Source organism: Cydia pomonella, chromosome 28 (assembly GCF_033807575.1).
Source record: "Cydia pomonella isolate Wapato2018A chromosome 28, ilCydPomo1, whole genome shotgun sequence".
NCBI classification, from domain to species: domain Eukaryota; kingdom Metazoa; phylum Arthropoda; class Insecta; order Lepidoptera; family Tortricidae; genus Cydia; species Cydia pomonella.
Window position 1 is genome coordinate 8,975,129 of NC_084730.1, and position 18,015 is coordinate 8,993,143.

The following is an 18,015-nucleotide window of genomic DNA, read 5'->3' on the forward strand; positions in this document are numbered from 1 at the left end:
TAGACTGCATAACACCAATAGTCCTCAATGTAACTAAATGCAAAGGAAAGGAAAGGAATGAAAATAAATGTGAGCAAGACGAAAGTAATGGTATTTGAAAAGGGAAAAAGTATGACAAACTGTGAAGTTTTGATTGGTCAAGAAAGAGTTGAACAAGTGAAAGAGTTTGTGTATCTGGGAACCTTGTTCACTAGGGACGGTAAACATGATGAAGACATTGAAAGGAGAGTGAATGCTGGAAAGCGTGTGAATGGGGCACTCAACGCTTTTATGAGCAGACAGAAGGTGTCGCAAAAAGCACGGTTGGCTGTGCATAGACGGGTGTTGGTGCCTACTCTTATGTATGGTAGCGAAAGTTGGGTATAGCAGAAGAAACATCAGAGTCAAGTGAATGCAGTGGAAATGAGAGCGTTGAGAAGTGTGTGTGGTGTAAAATTACAAGATAGAATTAGGAACAGTGTGATAAGGGAAAAGTGTGGACTGAACGAAGATGTAGTGACAAAAATTGAGAAAGGTATATTAAGATGGTTTGGACACGTGGAAAGAATGAGTGAAAGAAGGTTAACAAAGAGAGTGTATAAGGGAGAAGTAGAAGAGGGAGCTGGAAGGGGTAGACCTCGGCAGACTTTGTCTGATCAAATCGGGGAAATCCTGAAGGCCAGGTCAAGAGCACCCTAAAACGACGAGCGTGTATGAGGAATGTCATGAAAGTGAAAGAAGCGAAAGAGGTATGTCAGAATCGTAGCAAGTGGAAATCCGTGGTCTCTGCCTACCCCTTCGGGAAATAGGCGTGTTTATATGTATGTAACTAAATACGAGTTCGCGCGTATAGGTATAACATATATACGCGTATAGGTATCTATATGTCTACGGCCGATCGTAAAATCAGGCAGATCGTAATGTTTTGACGATAGTCAGATTAAACGAATATATAGGTAAGATAGGTTCGTTAGGCTGCTTCAGATGCACGAAGGGTAAACTGTCCAGAAAAACAAAGATTTTCAAGTTTCTCGAAATGTCTAGAAATTTCACGACCTGCACGAACGGCCGCTCTAGGTATAAATAACTATAAACGGGTAATAGATTGTCAAACTTGTTACCTGGAGTATCCCAGCATCTGCAGTTTTAAAGAACTCGTCCAGGCCTCGGCACAGGTCGAACACCTTCGGGTTGTTCGATACCAGCTTACCCCACACCGCAATGCCTTGTTCCTGCCGAAATTAAAATACACGTATTTAAGAGCAATTCCTAGCTTAGCAACTTTTCACATCTCGAATATTTGAAGCTGTTTCTGTCGCGCTGCGTGCGTGCGATAAGGAAAACTGCAGCTCGGACTAAAATTCCCACACAGAGCACTCAAAAATCGAGGTTTCGCTCTCGACTGTTTCCTCCTCCAAAACGCTGGTTGCGTCATCATTATGAAATTTTGGAAACTGCAAGAGGAAGAAATAATCTATGCCGCTATTGTTTTGCAGCCAATTCAATTGAGCCGTTGTTGCGATATTCGAGGCGCTGTAAGTTTCTTCAAAATAAAATAATCCAAAAAAGCAAAACATAGCGGCACAGATATTGATGATATATTTTTTATTTATTTATGTAGAAACCAGAGACATGTCAGTCGCTTCGCTTGACAGACAGATGAAGTGTGCGAAAGGGAAGCCATGACGTATATGAACAAGCCATAAGTGCAAAAGAGGCAGACTACATATGAGAAAACGTAACCAATTTTGAGTTCGAAGGCGGCCGAGGCGGCCAAAATCATATTGCCGTATTTTTTAACGTGAAAAATATAAGCGAATCAAAAAGAAAATTACATTAAATTACTTAATGTATATAAAATTATTATATACATTAAGTAATTTAATGACGATGGTGTCATGTTGTGTGCCGGGTTGTAGTGTTTCAGGGCCAAAAAACCCAGGAAAATACTCATTTCACAGGTAATTATGATATTCCTAGCGAAATTTTCGTAACGATATTTTATCAAATTAACAGCATAAAAAGTGTAAAAAACCAATTATAACAGTTCATTATACGTTTTTCTTCAATTGTGTGTTAATATTTCATCATATTAGTCAATAATTTAGAATATTTTGTGTAAAAACCTAAACTGTTACTTTACGCTAGGGCTTGACAAAATGTTCATATGACTGTATCGATAACTTATCGGTATATTAGTAGGTATGGAATTAGTTGTTCACAAGACATCATTAAGATATTACCTTTATAACCGTCTTAAAATAATAACGATTGTTATAATACCTTTTTTGAACGTGTACAACACAGTACTTACATTTTAACCACTTTTCCACGGCTTTGCCACCAACACAAGGAAACACAAGACAGCGTATACTTGTACACAGCGTATACACATCCAACCCAAGTTGTCAGCAGGAAAAGGCGCGAAATTCAAATTTTCTTTGGTAAGTCAACTCTTTGCGAACACATTTTCAAACAACTTCAACTTTATCATTTTCAACTTTTTCAAACACATTTGAAAAAGTAGTCGATAAAGCAGTTAAACATCGATAGATTATTAATATGTTGTAACATGACATCACTATTTTTGTTCGCACATAGACAATTTACGCACACACTTGCATTTCATTTTTGGTCACACTTTCCAAGTTTGACAGTCGTTCTATACTATCCTATTTCTATGGTAGAAACAGTCTTTAAAAAACATGTAAGTAAATAAGCTACTAGCTAGAATTTCTTATGATATAGACCTATATAGTTTCCTATAAGGTAGGAGTACTAGTGCTCGACGCTGCACTAGTCACCGAGATGGGCACTTTATTTCATGGAAATATAGGTTAAATTTGAACAACGAAGATTTTTCTGTATTCGAACTTAATCCTTGTCACTTTGACATAAAGTGCCCATGTCGAGTACTAGTGCAGCGTCGAGAACTAGTACTTCTACCTTACGTAAAAAAAAAATATTGAAAAATCAAAAAAAAAAAGTTCTAGGTTAAAAATCTAGGGTGAAAACAGTCGTGAGCGTTTGTATGAAAAAATCGCAACTAGGAATTCCTCTTAACAGAGGTAACCTTTTGAAAGCCAAGAACACCTCAAGTCATCGTAACTAGTCGTGCCCACAGCGGCAAGAACGACTATAGGTGTTATGACGTACGCTGTCAAAGTAACCTTCACACTTTCTAGTAAGGTTTATATTAGATCGCTCGTGATCTTGGCGTGTAAGTGATGTTGTTGGTTATGACAAAGGGTTCAAAAGGTTAAACTGAAACTACGTTTAGCGTCTTCAGAGTGTAAAAATACAACTACGGTAAAATTTTGATTTTCTGGATATACGCTACTCAACAATTCTTGATTGAATCAAACCACGATAGCTCCTATATTTCTCGTAAAATAGAATTATTATTACACAGCTCTACAAAAAACATTATTTTTTTGTTGCTTTAGATATCTGTGCGAATTTATATGTTTTTAAGTGCACAGTTTACACATATATTCACAAAAGTTATGAATGTGCTCCAGTTTTTATGATTTCAGCATATTTCGTATCATATATTTCGATATTTTTAATATAAAATGAAAATACGGAGTTAAAAAAAGTAGAGCGAATCTTCCAAAATCATTGATAGTTTCATAAATTGTGAGCATAAATACACCGGAAATCAATCTTATACCAGAGGCAACAAAACCACTGTTGACCAGTGTTATCTGGAAACAATTTCAACCAAACAAATGTTCCAAATAGGAGACGCCCAGCTAGAAGTCCTAGGTACCGCTGGAACGACGTAGTTATGGAGCGTGGAATTAAAAGGAGTGAAATATCTCGTGGTAGAAGTGTTGCAAAAGTATCCATAATAAAGCTATAAATAATAGTTCCAAATCTCTCCAGAGTAGCGCTAGAGTAGCTAAGAACCTAGGCGTTATTGACGGAGTGAAGAGCGCTGTCTATTGAATTGAAATTTAATTGGAATCATTTTATTTCGAGCTAAAAACTCATATAGTGTCAGTAAATACAACAATAATTATTTATCTACCTATATATCTAAGTTAGTGTACAATATAAACAAAACAATCTATGATTTCATTTTTTTTCAAGTATTCTAAGTACTGTAGCGCCACTTATTTAAGGTTTTTTGATGACACTTTTTGGTACATGGAGATTCCATTCCTTACCTCCACCTTCCATAGACGTAGTAGCTCAAGACCTGCTCAACCTCGGCCATGGCGGCCGGCAAGACCGAGGCATGGCGTGATCTGGTGTCGGAGGCCAGGCAGGGCCGGATTTAGGGGAGGGCAACCGGGGCTACTGCCCCGGGCCTCCACAAAAGAGGGGCCCCCCACAATTGAGAATTCGGTAAATTTACCATTCTATTTGGAAAAAATTTGGGGCCAGGGGGCCTCCACTCCTTTATTGCCCGAGGCCTCCAGACCTCTAAATCCGGCATTGAGGCCAGGACTCACTTTGGGTCGTTGCGTCGCCATAGTGGGTAAGTAGGGATACAATTTAGAAATCTAAAACTTTTCGCAAGGGAAAGCACAGAGGAAGAATAGAAAGTAACAAACCTTGTGCGTGTATTCTTTGTCTTTGATCTTGAAACTTTCCGCCATCTCTCCGAGCACCAGACGTCTGATTGGTCCGCCGCGGGGCAGTAGCGACTCCTGAAAGCATAATTCAGTTAACAATAACATTTTATACAAGTTGAACCCAAAGATCCTCATCCCTAACCACGAAGCTCAGCTGAAGAAAGAAATCCTAAGGATTCTCTCGGCCATATAATAATACATTTGTCAAGTTACAGTAGTTATATAGACATTATATAACCTATAAAACTTAAAATCTAAATCTAAAAATAAATAAAACTAATCTTAAAATAAATAATTATAAACTATCCAGTATCCCCCTGCGGCATGGTGCCGTAGATGCTGGCAGCATTTCCTCGTTGTATCACAATACTTATTCTCTGTGCAAGCCTGCGAGGCACCTGCCAGCTCTACGATCACCGGTGGCGTCTGCTATTTTTTTAGCTTAATCTTTGAATATTGTAGGCGCGTTCGGACCCCACGGGCCAAGAGGTTATACATATATTTGTATAGGTTATAATATTTGGAAATAGTGAATTTGAAATAGTAGTGTATTGATAATGAAAACTTTGTAGCGACGTAAATTTACTGCCATCTTTCTACACATAATTAATCCTTTTAGAACGCCATTTGACTTTGATCCTTATTCTTTAAATAATAAAATAAATAAATATTATAGGACATTATTACACAAATTGACTAAGTCCCACAGTAAGCTCAATAAGGCTTGTGTTGTGGGTACTTAGACAACGATATATATAATATATAAATATTTATAAATACTTAAATACATAGAAAACACCCATGACTCAGGAACAAATATCCATGCCCATCACACGAATAAATGCCTCACCAGGGTTTGAACCTGGGACCATCGGCTTCATGGGCAGGGTCATTACCCACTAAGCCAGACAGGTCGTCAAATTAAAAAAATTCTTTCACTGATATGTGTTCAATTTGTTAAATATCAAAAAGTGGCGCCATCTAATAGATCAAAAACCAAAGGTATAGCAGCATCATTTCGAGCAATGGCGCCATAACCTTTAGGGACCGTGCGCGTGCGTTAGAGGGTCTGCCATCTTGTGGCCTGAATTGGAACCATAAACATGCACATTTACACGTCACGTGTTTTCTTGTGCATAGTAGGTTGTGCCATCTTGTGGGCTACATCGGAACAATAAACATCACATTTACGCCTCGCGCCATAAATCTGACGGCTCCTGTGCTGCCTCCTACAGTTCATGCACGCTCCCTTTAGGTAGTGCCGGGTAAGATGGCGCCACTTTGACATTTCACAAATTGGACACATATTGGTGAAAGAATAAGGATCAAAGTGAAATGGCGTTCTAAAAGTTTTAACTATGTGTCGAAAGATGGCAGTATATTTACGTCGTTACAACGTTTTCTTTGATAGTACACCACTATTTCATATTCTCTTTGCCTATACAAAGGCAAAAAATAGGTAGACATCAGTTTATCAAGTTTCCCTTGAATCCTTGAGTTGAGCAACTACTGTGATAATACGAGTACTGATGGCTGTTGAAATGAACCTTCATTTTCTTGCATGGGACTGGGACTGACACACGAATTCTTCACTGGGCAGACGTTTTTAAGTCCAAGAGGGATGCGCCTACATTCATACTGTCTTATCAGGATCATAAAACGGCCTGCAGTGTCAAAGATTATCTAGCAAGGACCTAAAATAAGTAGAAATTTATCTGAAATCACTAGAAAATACGCAGATTCGTGTAGATAAACCCCACAGGTGCTCACCACCGTGAATAACTTGAATATTTGATATCTGGACAAGTTAGAGTAATAGTTTCTGTCTAGAAAAAACAAATAGCTAAAGAGGGGGAAGCTCACCCGATACACATTGTAGCCGAGGTCTAGCGTCTCATCAAGGATATCTTCATTCCACGCTCGCGCACGGAGGCGCCGCAGCATCCCAAGTGCGACAAGGCAACATGGAACCGCAGTGAACACTTTGAACGTCTGGTATCTGCGATTAATTATAATGTTTTTAGCTTTCTTTTTCCTCGTTGCTCACTGCCACTATGGTAAACCATATACAACCAACTGTTCGCGAAAAACGTCTGAGTTCCTTGGTCATATTGCCAGAAAGAGGACCATAACCTGTGTAGGATTGTCAAAATACCCTACCCAACATTGATTGGCACCTTCAACCTTATTTTACTAAATACCAGGGGCCCATTTCTCGAATAGTATTAGTCTAATATTATGAGTGTGTTGCCATGGTAACCCATACGACTTGACAGTTCGTAGACTAATATTATTAGTCTCATACCATTCGAGAAATGGGCGCCTGCTGCACGTGTATATTCTTTACTATTGGCATGAACAAGGTCAACAAAGGCCACATACGGTAAGTATGATGGTACCTGTGATTGGCCATGTCTGGTGGCTAGCAGTATCCACTTCTTAGCGTCCAATTGCTGGTACTGCGAGTGGAAGTTCTTGTTTGCCACGTCTAGCACGCTGTGCAGGACTGTTTCGGATGTGGGCCGGGAAATCATATCGTCTGTTTGTGTGTGTGTACTTGTATTATACCTGTGACTGGCCATGTGTCTGGTGGCTAGCAGTATCTACTTACTTCTTAGCGTCCAATTGCTGGTACTGCGAGTGGAAGTTCTTGTTGGCCACGTCCAACACGCTGTGCAGGACTGTTTCCGATGTGGGCCGGGAAACCATATCGTCTGTGTTTGTGTGTATGTACTTATATTATACCTGTGACTGGCCATGTGTCTGGTGGCTCACAGTATCCACTTCTCAGTATCCAACTGCTGGTACTGCGAGGGCAAGTTCTTGTTGACCACGTCCAACAAGCTGTGCAGGACTGTTTCGGATGTGGGCCGGGAAACCATATCGTCTGTGTTTGTGTGTATGTGCTTAAATTATACCTGTGACTGGCCATATGTCTGGTGGCTCGCAGTACCCACTTCTCAGCATTTAACTGCTCATACTGCGAGGGGAAGTTCTTGTTGACCACGTCCAACACGCTGTGCAGGACTGTTTCGGATGTGGGCAGGGAAACCATATCGTCTGTGTTTGTGTGTGTGTACTTGTATTATACCTGTGACTGGCCATGTGTCTTGTGGCTCGCAGTATCCACTTCTCAGCATCCAACTGCTGGTACTGCGAGTGGAAGTTCTTGTTGGCTACGTCCACCACGCTGTGAAGGACTGTATCCGATTTGGGACGAGAGATCATGTCGTCTCTGCAAGGTAAAGATTACAGTTTTTGACAACATCAGGTCATCCACCATAGCTCATTAGACTGATGACGTGAGATTTGCGTGCTATTTCTTCCCCCAACGGACGTAGTTTTGCAAACGGGAACCAACCCCATGAAGAAAAATTGAAAAACGAAACTGACTGTTAAAACATGAAGTAATAATTTGAATGGAGATTTAATATTTGTGGGTTTGGTTTTCGTTTGCAGGACTACGTATCGTAAAAAGATTCCTAAATTGTAAGGTTTGCATGCGAATATGTGTTGACAGTTGTCGTAGTTGTAGATACTCTGTATCTTTAACTATTTAAATAAAAGTAAACAAAATCTACCCTCAAATGACTTCTTAAGCCAGTTGAGGGTAGATGAAAACATTACATGATCAAATAATGTAGGTTAAAGTCAGGTCGTTCAGTGACAGATTCAGACAATTTTGTATTTGGTTGGTTAAATTAATAAATGTTATGTGTTGTGTCGTGTTGTGTTGTGTGTTATGTGTGTTGTGTGTTAGTGTTATGTTAATTAATGTTATGTTATGTGTGTGTTAATGTTATGTTGTGTGTTTAATGTGTTATGTTGTAGTTATAACTACCGAAAAATTTACAAATTGTTTATTTACTTTTATTTAAATACCTAAAGATACAGAGTTATAGTCGCACCAATATTGCCCTGAGTTTGACTGCTAGCTGGCGCTGTAGGGTGTCTAATGTTTTATAGTAACTGAATTGACCAACATGGAGTTACATTGTAATATACGGAGCAGTACAATATTATCTAAATCAGCTGTCAAACAATTGCACGAATTCACTGTATATTTTACATCTCTTGTTCAATTCTTCATTTGGTGGAGGGTAGAGGTAAGGAGAAGCTGACGACTAAATAATAGTTCGAAATCTCTCCAGTGGCGCTAGGGTAGCACAAGGACATGACATGAACTTAGACGTTATTGAGGGAGTGAAGTGCGCTGTCAGTGATTTAAATTTTTCTTAAGTCAAAAATTTGTTCACGATGTATTGTGGCGCCTCCTAATTAAGGTTTTTTGAAGGACACTTTTCATATACATTGTTCTCGTTACTTATAGGGAGCGTGCATTAACTGTAGGAGGCAGCACAGGAGCCGTCAGATTTTTGGCGCGAGGCGTAAATGTGATGTTTATTGTTCCGATGTAACCCACAAGATGGCAGAACCTACTATGCACAAGAAAACACGTGACGTGTACATGTGCATGTTTATGGTTCCGATTCAGGCCACAAGATGGCAGACCCTCCAACGCGCACAGTCCCTATACCCTCCATACTTTGGTCCATGTCGTCAGTCATTAGGACTATGGTCAATCTATCAGTCAAGTTACCTGCCAAACATATGCGCCTCCCCTTTAGGAGCGTACAAGAAAAAGTCCTCCCCGCGAGCAGCCATGATTTGGTCTATCGTGGGGCCCGTGGGGCCCTTCTCGGGCGCCATTGGCAATGTGGGCGCCGGCTGGAACAACATTACAAGTCGGATCATTTTTCGTAACAAAGTTCTGTATTTACAGAATGAAATATTTTGAACTACTCTGAGCTCCATCGATGAACAGCTGTCATATGCTCAGATTTAGCAGTAAGAATAGTATGGCATAGTATAGCACGAAAAAGAATTGATTGTATTTAGGACCGTGCGAAGTGCATGGTGGGGGTAAGTAAAGCGATCCCAGCGCATAACGTGGTCAAAATTAGAACTAACTGCGGATAGCGTCTTTAACATTTCGTACAAGTTATATGGCTCGAAATGAAACTTTGATTTACGATTTCTCATGTCTAACGTATTTAATTTGATAATTGTTAATAATGTATCCATGTAAATAGCTTTGCAAATGCCACATATTACGTGTTCTTTTTCTAGAAGTTAAGAATGGGTATAGTAAGTTATCCTTAAGGCGCGGTGTATAGTAAAATGCGCTATTTTTAAATCGATATTTACAGGCTTGTACAAGGATTTCATCGATTATTTTCTAGTATGTATAACTTCAGTCTTTGAACTAGCCGTATGCTTGTCAGAAACACGATGGCTCATCTTTTTCTCGATAGATTATTGCTTTGAAAATATGCTTATAACTGTATTTATTTCGATATTTTAGAAGTACTATGACGAATATCAATATGAAATTTACTTCATTCGATAGCTTTTAAGTAACTCTAACATTTAGCTTGTCAATTTATCGATGCGTTAAATTTTTCATTCATAATTATGAATTCAACATTTTGTCTACTAAACGTTACCCTGCGCGGCAATACCGTCAGTACGCCAGTACGCCCGTGACCACTGTCAGCGTCGGACCTGTGCTAGTTTAGCGGTCGTTACATAAAATGGATAATTACACTATAAATACACAAATATGTCATACACACAATGTTTTCATCACACTTACGAAGAAAAAACTAAAGTTTAAGCTACTTGATTCTAAAATACGGTGACATTTCAGACATCCGTCCGTCATATTATCTTTTTTGTCAATTTTTACACACGCACCGTCCGGCATTCAGCCACGATTAACTAAAGGGTGAAATGGTGCCTTGCACCCGAGTTAAACACTCTACTTTTCATTTTTAATACGAGGAAAGTAAAATATATATGCATTTAAAAAAAAACACGGCTAAGCGTAAACTTCAGTAAGGGTACTTTTAATTATAAGTTTAGGTAATATATAATTATTAATGGAATGGGGAGTTAATTATCAGAATGGAAATGATACATCAAATCCATTTAAAACCAAAATTTGAAATGCTTATCGTAAAATATATTGCTTCTTGCAAGCGTACTAAGAACGTACAGTGCTCTAGAGCAGTAACTTTTCTGCACTCTTTTGAGAACAACAAAGACCCACTTTCAGAGCATGAGGAATGAAAAAATATTTTAAATTGCTATTACAATGATAATCAAATTGAATACCTATTCTTAAACGTAAACAAATAAAATTAATCCGCTTGTTTAATTTATATGTCATTGTATTGGAAAACCTTCAATTTAAAACATACAGAATGTAGGAGATATACTGGATTTAAATATGTGGGAGTGCTTAGTGAAAGGTACCATTTCACGACTTTTAGTTTCCGAGTTAAAATCTTAATTTTATTTAATCAAAATCAAGCATTAATAAAATAATGAAAAATTCATATCCGCAACGCAGGCTTCGTCAGGAGGGTACAACCATAAATCAGCAACAGGCGTCGTCATTGCACACAAACAATAAAGCTATCCGCAACAGGCTTCGTCATGTTCATTACACAATCATTTTATTTAAAAAGGACCACCCCGAATCGCATCTGATCCAAAAGTTCCCATTGCCACGTTGTATAGCCAATGAAATCCCTTGCACCAGATACGACCCGGAGCGTGGATCACAGCCCCTATTCCTAAGTCGGCGACCAAGTTCTTTTACAAAAGCCTTAGCCTCTGTTCCCCAGGGTCCCGCAGTCTCCACTGCAATTGGCACAAAATCGTAGATTGGTTCCAGGGCACTGTACTTAGCGTGCTTGAGTTTGGCCGCATATTCAGCAGCTGCCCCAGCAGATCTAAGCGTTAGGCTAAGGTGAGACGGTGCAAACGTGCTGACACACGTGGCGTCCCACAAGAAGCACTGACCCTTTTGCCATGGAACCAATGTAAGTCCGTCCGGCCTTTTGCCATCAGTGCGAGACAATCCTGGAGGCTCCAACACACACGGAATGTTGGCTGATACTAGAGCCCGGCGAATCGCATCATTTATTGCGATTCTCCTCGACCATGATGCCACAGACACACCGGTGCGGCTCGCAGACTTTACAACCTAAACGCAAGGCAACCGCTATCCTCAGAGAGTCATTATCGAGCAAGGTGCCTAGCTGAGGGGAAGGTAATGCCTGGAGCCATGCTCCCGATTCGGGCCTAGTTGCGGCCTTGAGACGCGCTAAGTTCGACCCAGCCGTGCTGCCCAGCAAAGTTGCGAAAATATCTTTACACAAGATATCATCCCATGCTCTCTGGGAACTGAGGTTATCAGGACGCTCATCAGTTTGGCAAATCGTGGACCACCTAGAAAAAGCCTCAGCTACTAAAGGTATTTGGGTATTGTCGCCATTATAGGACAAAATACGAGCAACAAGCCCCAAAGTCCCATGAGCTGAAGCAAGGAATGCCACCACAACCTGTATGTTTGCATGTTTCCGAGTTACATGCGTTTTTGTGGATGCGTAATAGTTTTGTGTTATATAGCCTGTTCCGTTAAGTCTTTTTACAAGAACTAATGCTGATTTTGGTTGGTATTACTGGCTTATTAACTCTCATATTTTAATGTATCATGGAATACATATAAGACTTCATTTACATTTATCAATTATTTGATTTTGTAAGGTGAGCAGGAGTGATATTTACCCTTCAAGTCCCATACAAAATTTTCGCAAGTTCGGATATATTTGTACCTCTCGCCAACATTTTTATTTGACTAGTTAATTATTCTGTAAATTCGAGAATGATACTAAATTCCATTTATGATAATACTAAACATAAAACCCTCTGTAAAAGTTTGGTAAAGTTATATGGGTTTGAATACTTTTATACCCTGCTATTTCTATTTTGTATGAAAACTGGTGACATTTTATTTATTTTATCTAGTATAAATTTCGATGACATTCTGCCGCCAATTTCAGGTCTCAGCAATGATTTTACCTTCTTCTTTGAAACCTTGGACCTTGTTGTCTTTGTGATGTGCTTTTACTATTTTTCCTGCCAATTCAAAATATTAGTGGAAAATCGTTCGAAAGTTTCGCAAAAGATATTTTCTTCATTTTTGGATTAGGGAGCGTATGTGTAATATGTATGTATTAAAATGGTTTACTTTGAAATTAATCACTAGTCAAGGCCTATAACATATCCCTTCAAATGGCGGCAGCGAAAACGTGAAAAGGAGTCAAGTGGCGGGAGGTGTTCAGCGCGGCTTTAGAGAATATTACAAATTCAACTATTTAAGCTTATATATGTATAAAATTATATATTGAAGCGTATATCGTTAGAATAAGGTCCCTCAATGCTGAGGATCGTGACATCACGTCTTTCTGTTGTCCTTGTTGTTGTTAAATTATTGTAATGTTTATGCATTTCGCTACATGCACCTAACTAATCAAACCTAGCAACAGTGACAGTTTTCCAGTTTCCTTATTAAAAATGAGTACCTACCACCACAAAACAAAGTTATGATTGGAGGTCATTGTTAATTAATTTTCTACGTAGGGCTTAAAATTCAAAGGTTAAGTCATAAAAAGTTCCCGTGAAGAAACGGATTTTTTTAACCACGTATTTCTGAGGTCATAAGAAGAATTTTATGTACAAATATAAGTCAATTCCGCCAAAAAAAAAAAAATTACTTTTTGTATGTTTTTAAACATAATAAGTTCATGTTCTTGGAACATTTATGGATTAATATAAATTGGTACTTTTTTTCGTAAAAATTAGTCTATTCAAAGGGTACCTTGTCACTTTGATATCTGCCAAGAAGGTAGTCTAGACTAGGTCCCAAAGTGGCGACATAGCCATCAAAAAGGCGTAATGCACTGAAACACAATACATTTTTTTTTTAATTGGTATTAACTCTGAAACTAGGCGAATTAAAAAAGTTTATATGACATTTTTGTCTCTAAATACGATCCGGAATATACTGTTAAAATCTTTCCGTTTCCTCGCGGGCACCGTGTACTTACAAAATAATCAAGACAGAACTGGACCTAGGCGTTTGCTCCTGGATGAACAGTCCTTAGCAACCAAGCGTTACCAAACGTGTGTATGTATGTTTTCCTTGTCTGACTTGCTAGCTACTTTTGGGCGCTAGAAGAGCGTAAATATACTTCAAAGCCTTCAATTTTGCCACTAAATATGGCAACATCTCACTAACCACCCTTTGTTGGCCGACAGCTTACTGGCTATCGCATCGACCCGTGAGTGGTCGTCCACCACTTGAAGGCATAAATAACATAGTTAAAGATAAAATAATTTTGTTCATCGGAAAGTTTTGTATATTAATTTAATAATACTATTTTATATTAATTTTGTATATTATTTTAAGTATATTAATTAACTTTACGGAACAAGTCTTAATTGTACTTCTTTCCAAAGGAAAATAATACTCATTGAGACAATTCTAATAACCTCAAACGCAATTAGGTTACGATACTTGCGATATTTTGACACTGAGATCCTATGGCCACCTCTTCTCTCATGCATCAGATCAGCTCGATAGTACCATAATATTTCATTGTCACCCTACTTACATATGTATGCAGATTTTCAACTTCATCTGAAACCTCAGTGGGTCAAATATACTTGTAATATTTGATTCATGATGATGATGATGATGAATATTTGATTAGAGACAGAGTAATAGACAACAGACTGCTTCTGTATTAGACATTAATTAAAGTCAGTCAATTATACTCATTACTATATAACTTCGAAGTAGAAGTGTATTTTTTACCATTATAAACTTTAAATAATATTAATAATAGCAGTTTTCTCGACTTTTGCATTTAAAATTTATAATCGTCGTCAATTCAAAAAATAATAAATAAATAGTTGTTACCGTTAGAGTCATGGTTGTTTTTTGAGAAGATAGCAAATTTTATCTACTTTTTGGAGCTACATATGCTTATGCATACCTTGTGCTTATGTTTTGAGTTATCTCAATACCTGCAAAAAATGCTACCTTTTTACGTTCACTTCCACAAATTACTTACCTTTGCTAGTATACTTCCTTCTTTCACTACTTGCCCCAAATTGACTTCTATTGCATTTTTTTTTATATTATTATATATTTGCAAGTTTTGAATAGGTATCTATATATATATGATTTAAAGCAGACAGTTGTAACTTAAATTTTGTCTGAATTAGTAAGTAATATTATTTCGTCACAAAACGATTTGGTATAATTTTACTAGGTTCTCAATTTGCCGCGGTATACTCTAGTATTATATATAATTATCAAATTTTTAATTTCATTGAGTATAAATCATAATCAATATAAATTTCCGGAAAAAATCCCAGAACTAACAAACCAGAATACGGATGGCGTCAGAATAAGGACGTAGGCGTGCTGCGGGCGCGGCGCGCGGGGCGCCCGCCTGCCTGCTTTACCACTTCGTCTGCTTCACCCCCTCAAAAACCTAAAATCCGTCTATAAGAGCGCCTTAAAAGATAGACATTTAACATCACGGGCTTTTTTATAGACCTATCAATGAGAAACAACCCCACCATACATTGTGTTGTTATAGCTCCAACGGATTAGGCAGCGTCTTCGATTAAAGCTCCTAGCCAGCGTGATTATTTCCGACAACATCGTTATATTTCAACCAATTTACACAAAACCTTAACAAGTTATATACCTAAGCCTTCCTCAAGAATTACTCTATTGATAGATGAAAGTTGTATGAAAATCCGGTCAGTAGTTTTTGGTTTTGGAGTCATTTTATAAGATGTAGTTCATTGACGTTTTCCCCTAGACTTGCGGACGCTAGGTTGCGTGACAGTCGTGCACATAGCAAATAGAAAAACGTGCCCCTTAGTTTGACATCTAAAACAGATAGCGCTGTACTGCGCCATATATGTTTTGCGTATGGGGTGTGGAATTAAGAGGAGTGGCATCTCTTATGGTAGAATTGTTGCAAAAGTGTCCAGCTATCAGCTATAAATAATAGTTCCAAATCTCTCCAGAGTAGCGCTAGAGTAGCTAAGAACCTAGGCGTTATTGACGGAGTGAAGTGCGCTGTCTATGATTTGATTTTTTTGTTCAAGTACTCTAGGTATTGTAGCGCCACCTATTTAAAGTTTTTTGATGACACTTTTTGGTACATGGAGATTTCGTTCCTTATCTCCACCTTCCGTAGTTTTGCGGTTATTGAATTGTCAAACATCAACTTTTGACAATCAGAGTTACCGCAAAATGTATGGAGCTGTAGCGCCATCTCGTTTACCTGTCAAATTCTAAGTACGAAATTGTCTTAGATTTTACACATCTTACTCAATGTATCTTACTAATAAGAGATGTTTCGTTGCTTTCAGAATAGGGTTGTTTTCAACTTTTTGAAACACTTGTAATACGTTCAATATTAACTAAAAGTTGCCCTAAAATTCGACTTTTATACTAAAAACGGCTTTAAATATGTTAAATTAACAAAATATAATTTGACGGATGCTTTCGCGCCCAAAACGCTCTTTGAAAATTGTGTGACGTCACAGTTTACGGTTTGACACATAACTACATACACACGTAGAAGATACGAGCTGTCAACTGACATTTGTCATTTGTTGTTTATTGCCTAACTGTCAATCAACAGTGTCAATCCGAGAGTTGTGACGTCATCAGAATCTTCAATGACGTTTCGAGCTTGGTCACGTGACGTGTGCCAAAAGATATTTTAAATTCAATATTTACAAAAATATGGTCATTACAGGTCCCCTAAAAGTAGTTTAAGGCGCTCTTATAGTCGGATTTTAGGTTTTTGAGGGGGTGAAGCAGACGAAGTGGCAGAGCAGGCAGGCGGGCGCCCCGCGCGCCGCGCCCGGAGCACGCCTACGTCCTTATTCTGACGCCATCCGTATTCTGGTTTGTTAGTTCTCGAATCTTTTCCGGAAATTTATATTGATTATGATTTTTACTCAATGAAATTAAAAATTAGATAATTATATACAATACTAAAGTATACCGCGGCAAACTGATAACCTAGTAAAATGATACCAAATAATTTTCTGACGAAAAAATATTACTTACTAATTCAGGCAAAAGTTACAACCGTCTTAAATCATATATAGACCACTTAGTTGACCTTAAAAATGCAATAGAAGTCAATTCCGGGCAAGTAGTGAAAAAAGGAAGAATACTAGTAAAGCTAAGTAATTTGTGGGAGTGAACGTGGAAAGGTAGATTTTTTGCAGGTACTGAGATAACACAAAACAAAAGCATAAGGTATGCATAAGCATATATATGGTAGCTCCAAAAAGTAGATAAAACTTGCTATTTTCACAAAAAAGAACCATGACTCTAACTGTAACGACTATTTCTTTATTATTTTTTGAATTGACGACAATTATAAACTTTCAATGCCAAGGTCGAGAAAATTGCTATTATTATATATTATTTAAAGTTTATAATGGCAAAAAACACACTTCTATTTCGAAGTTATATAGTAATGGGCATAATTGACTGACTTTAATCAATGTCTAATACAGAAGCAGTCTGTTGTCTGTCTGCTCTGTCTCTAATCAAATATTACAAGTATATTTGACCCACTGAGGTTTCAGATGAAGTTGAAAATCTGCAAATATATGTAAAAAGGGTGGCAATGAAATATTATGGTACCATCGAACTGATCTGATGATTGAGAGAGGAGGTGGCCATAGAAACTCTGTGTAAAACCATCGCAACCTAATTGCGTTTGAGGTTGTTAGAATTATCTCGATAAGTATTATTTTCCTGTGGAACGAAGTACGATTAAGACCTGTTCCGTATAGTCTTTTACAAGAACACATTAATATACAAAACTTTCCGATGAACAAAATTATTTTATCTATAACTATGTTATTTATCCCTTCAAATGGCGGCCCACCACTCACGGGTTGATGCGAAAGCCAGTAAGCTGTCGGCCACCTGTCACTGTTGCTAGGTTTGATTAGTTAGGTGCGTGTGGCGAAATACATAAACATTACAATAATTTAATTGTTCTATTCGAATACCGTATTTAATGCTTATTCTAACGATATATGCTTCAATATAATATACTGTTATATATAGATAAGCTTAAATAGTTGTATTTGTAATATTCTCTAAATCCGCGCTGAACACCCAACGGGGCACCGCCACTTGACTACTTTTCACGTTTTCGCTGCCGCCACTTGAAGGGATATATTATAGGCCTTGACTAGTGATTCATTTCAAAATAAACCACCCACCACCACCCTAATACGAAAATGAAGAAAACATCTTTTGTGAAACTTTCAATCGATTTTCCACTAATATTTTGTATTGGCAGGAAAAATAGCAAAATCATATCACAAAGACATAACAAAGGTCCAAGGTTTCAAAGAAGAAGGTAAAATCATTGCTGAGACCTGAAATTGGCGGCAGAATGTTATCGAAATTTATACTAGAAAAAAAGAAATAAAATGTCACAATTTTTCATACAAATTAGAAATAGCATGGTATAAA

General features: G+C 38.0%; 1 protein-coding gene across 1 annotated transcript in view; it reads right to left on the reverse strand.

Annotated features, from left to right (window-relative positions):
* The window catches only part of LOC133532988 (uncharacterized), an 83,606-nt gene that overhangs the window by 49,833 nt on the left and 15,758 nt on the right, over nucleotides 1–18,015 (reverse strand). The window contains 5 exon segments of the mRNA XM_061871893.1: nucleotides 1,101–1,211; nucleotides 4,542–4,637; nucleotides 6,426–6,561; nucleotides 7,654–7,797; nucleotides 9,163–9,290. Coding sequence (XP_061727877.1) covers nucleotides 1,101–1,211; nucleotides 4,542–4,637; nucleotides 6,426–6,561; nucleotides 7,654–7,797; nucleotides 9,163–9,290 — 615 coding nt within the window.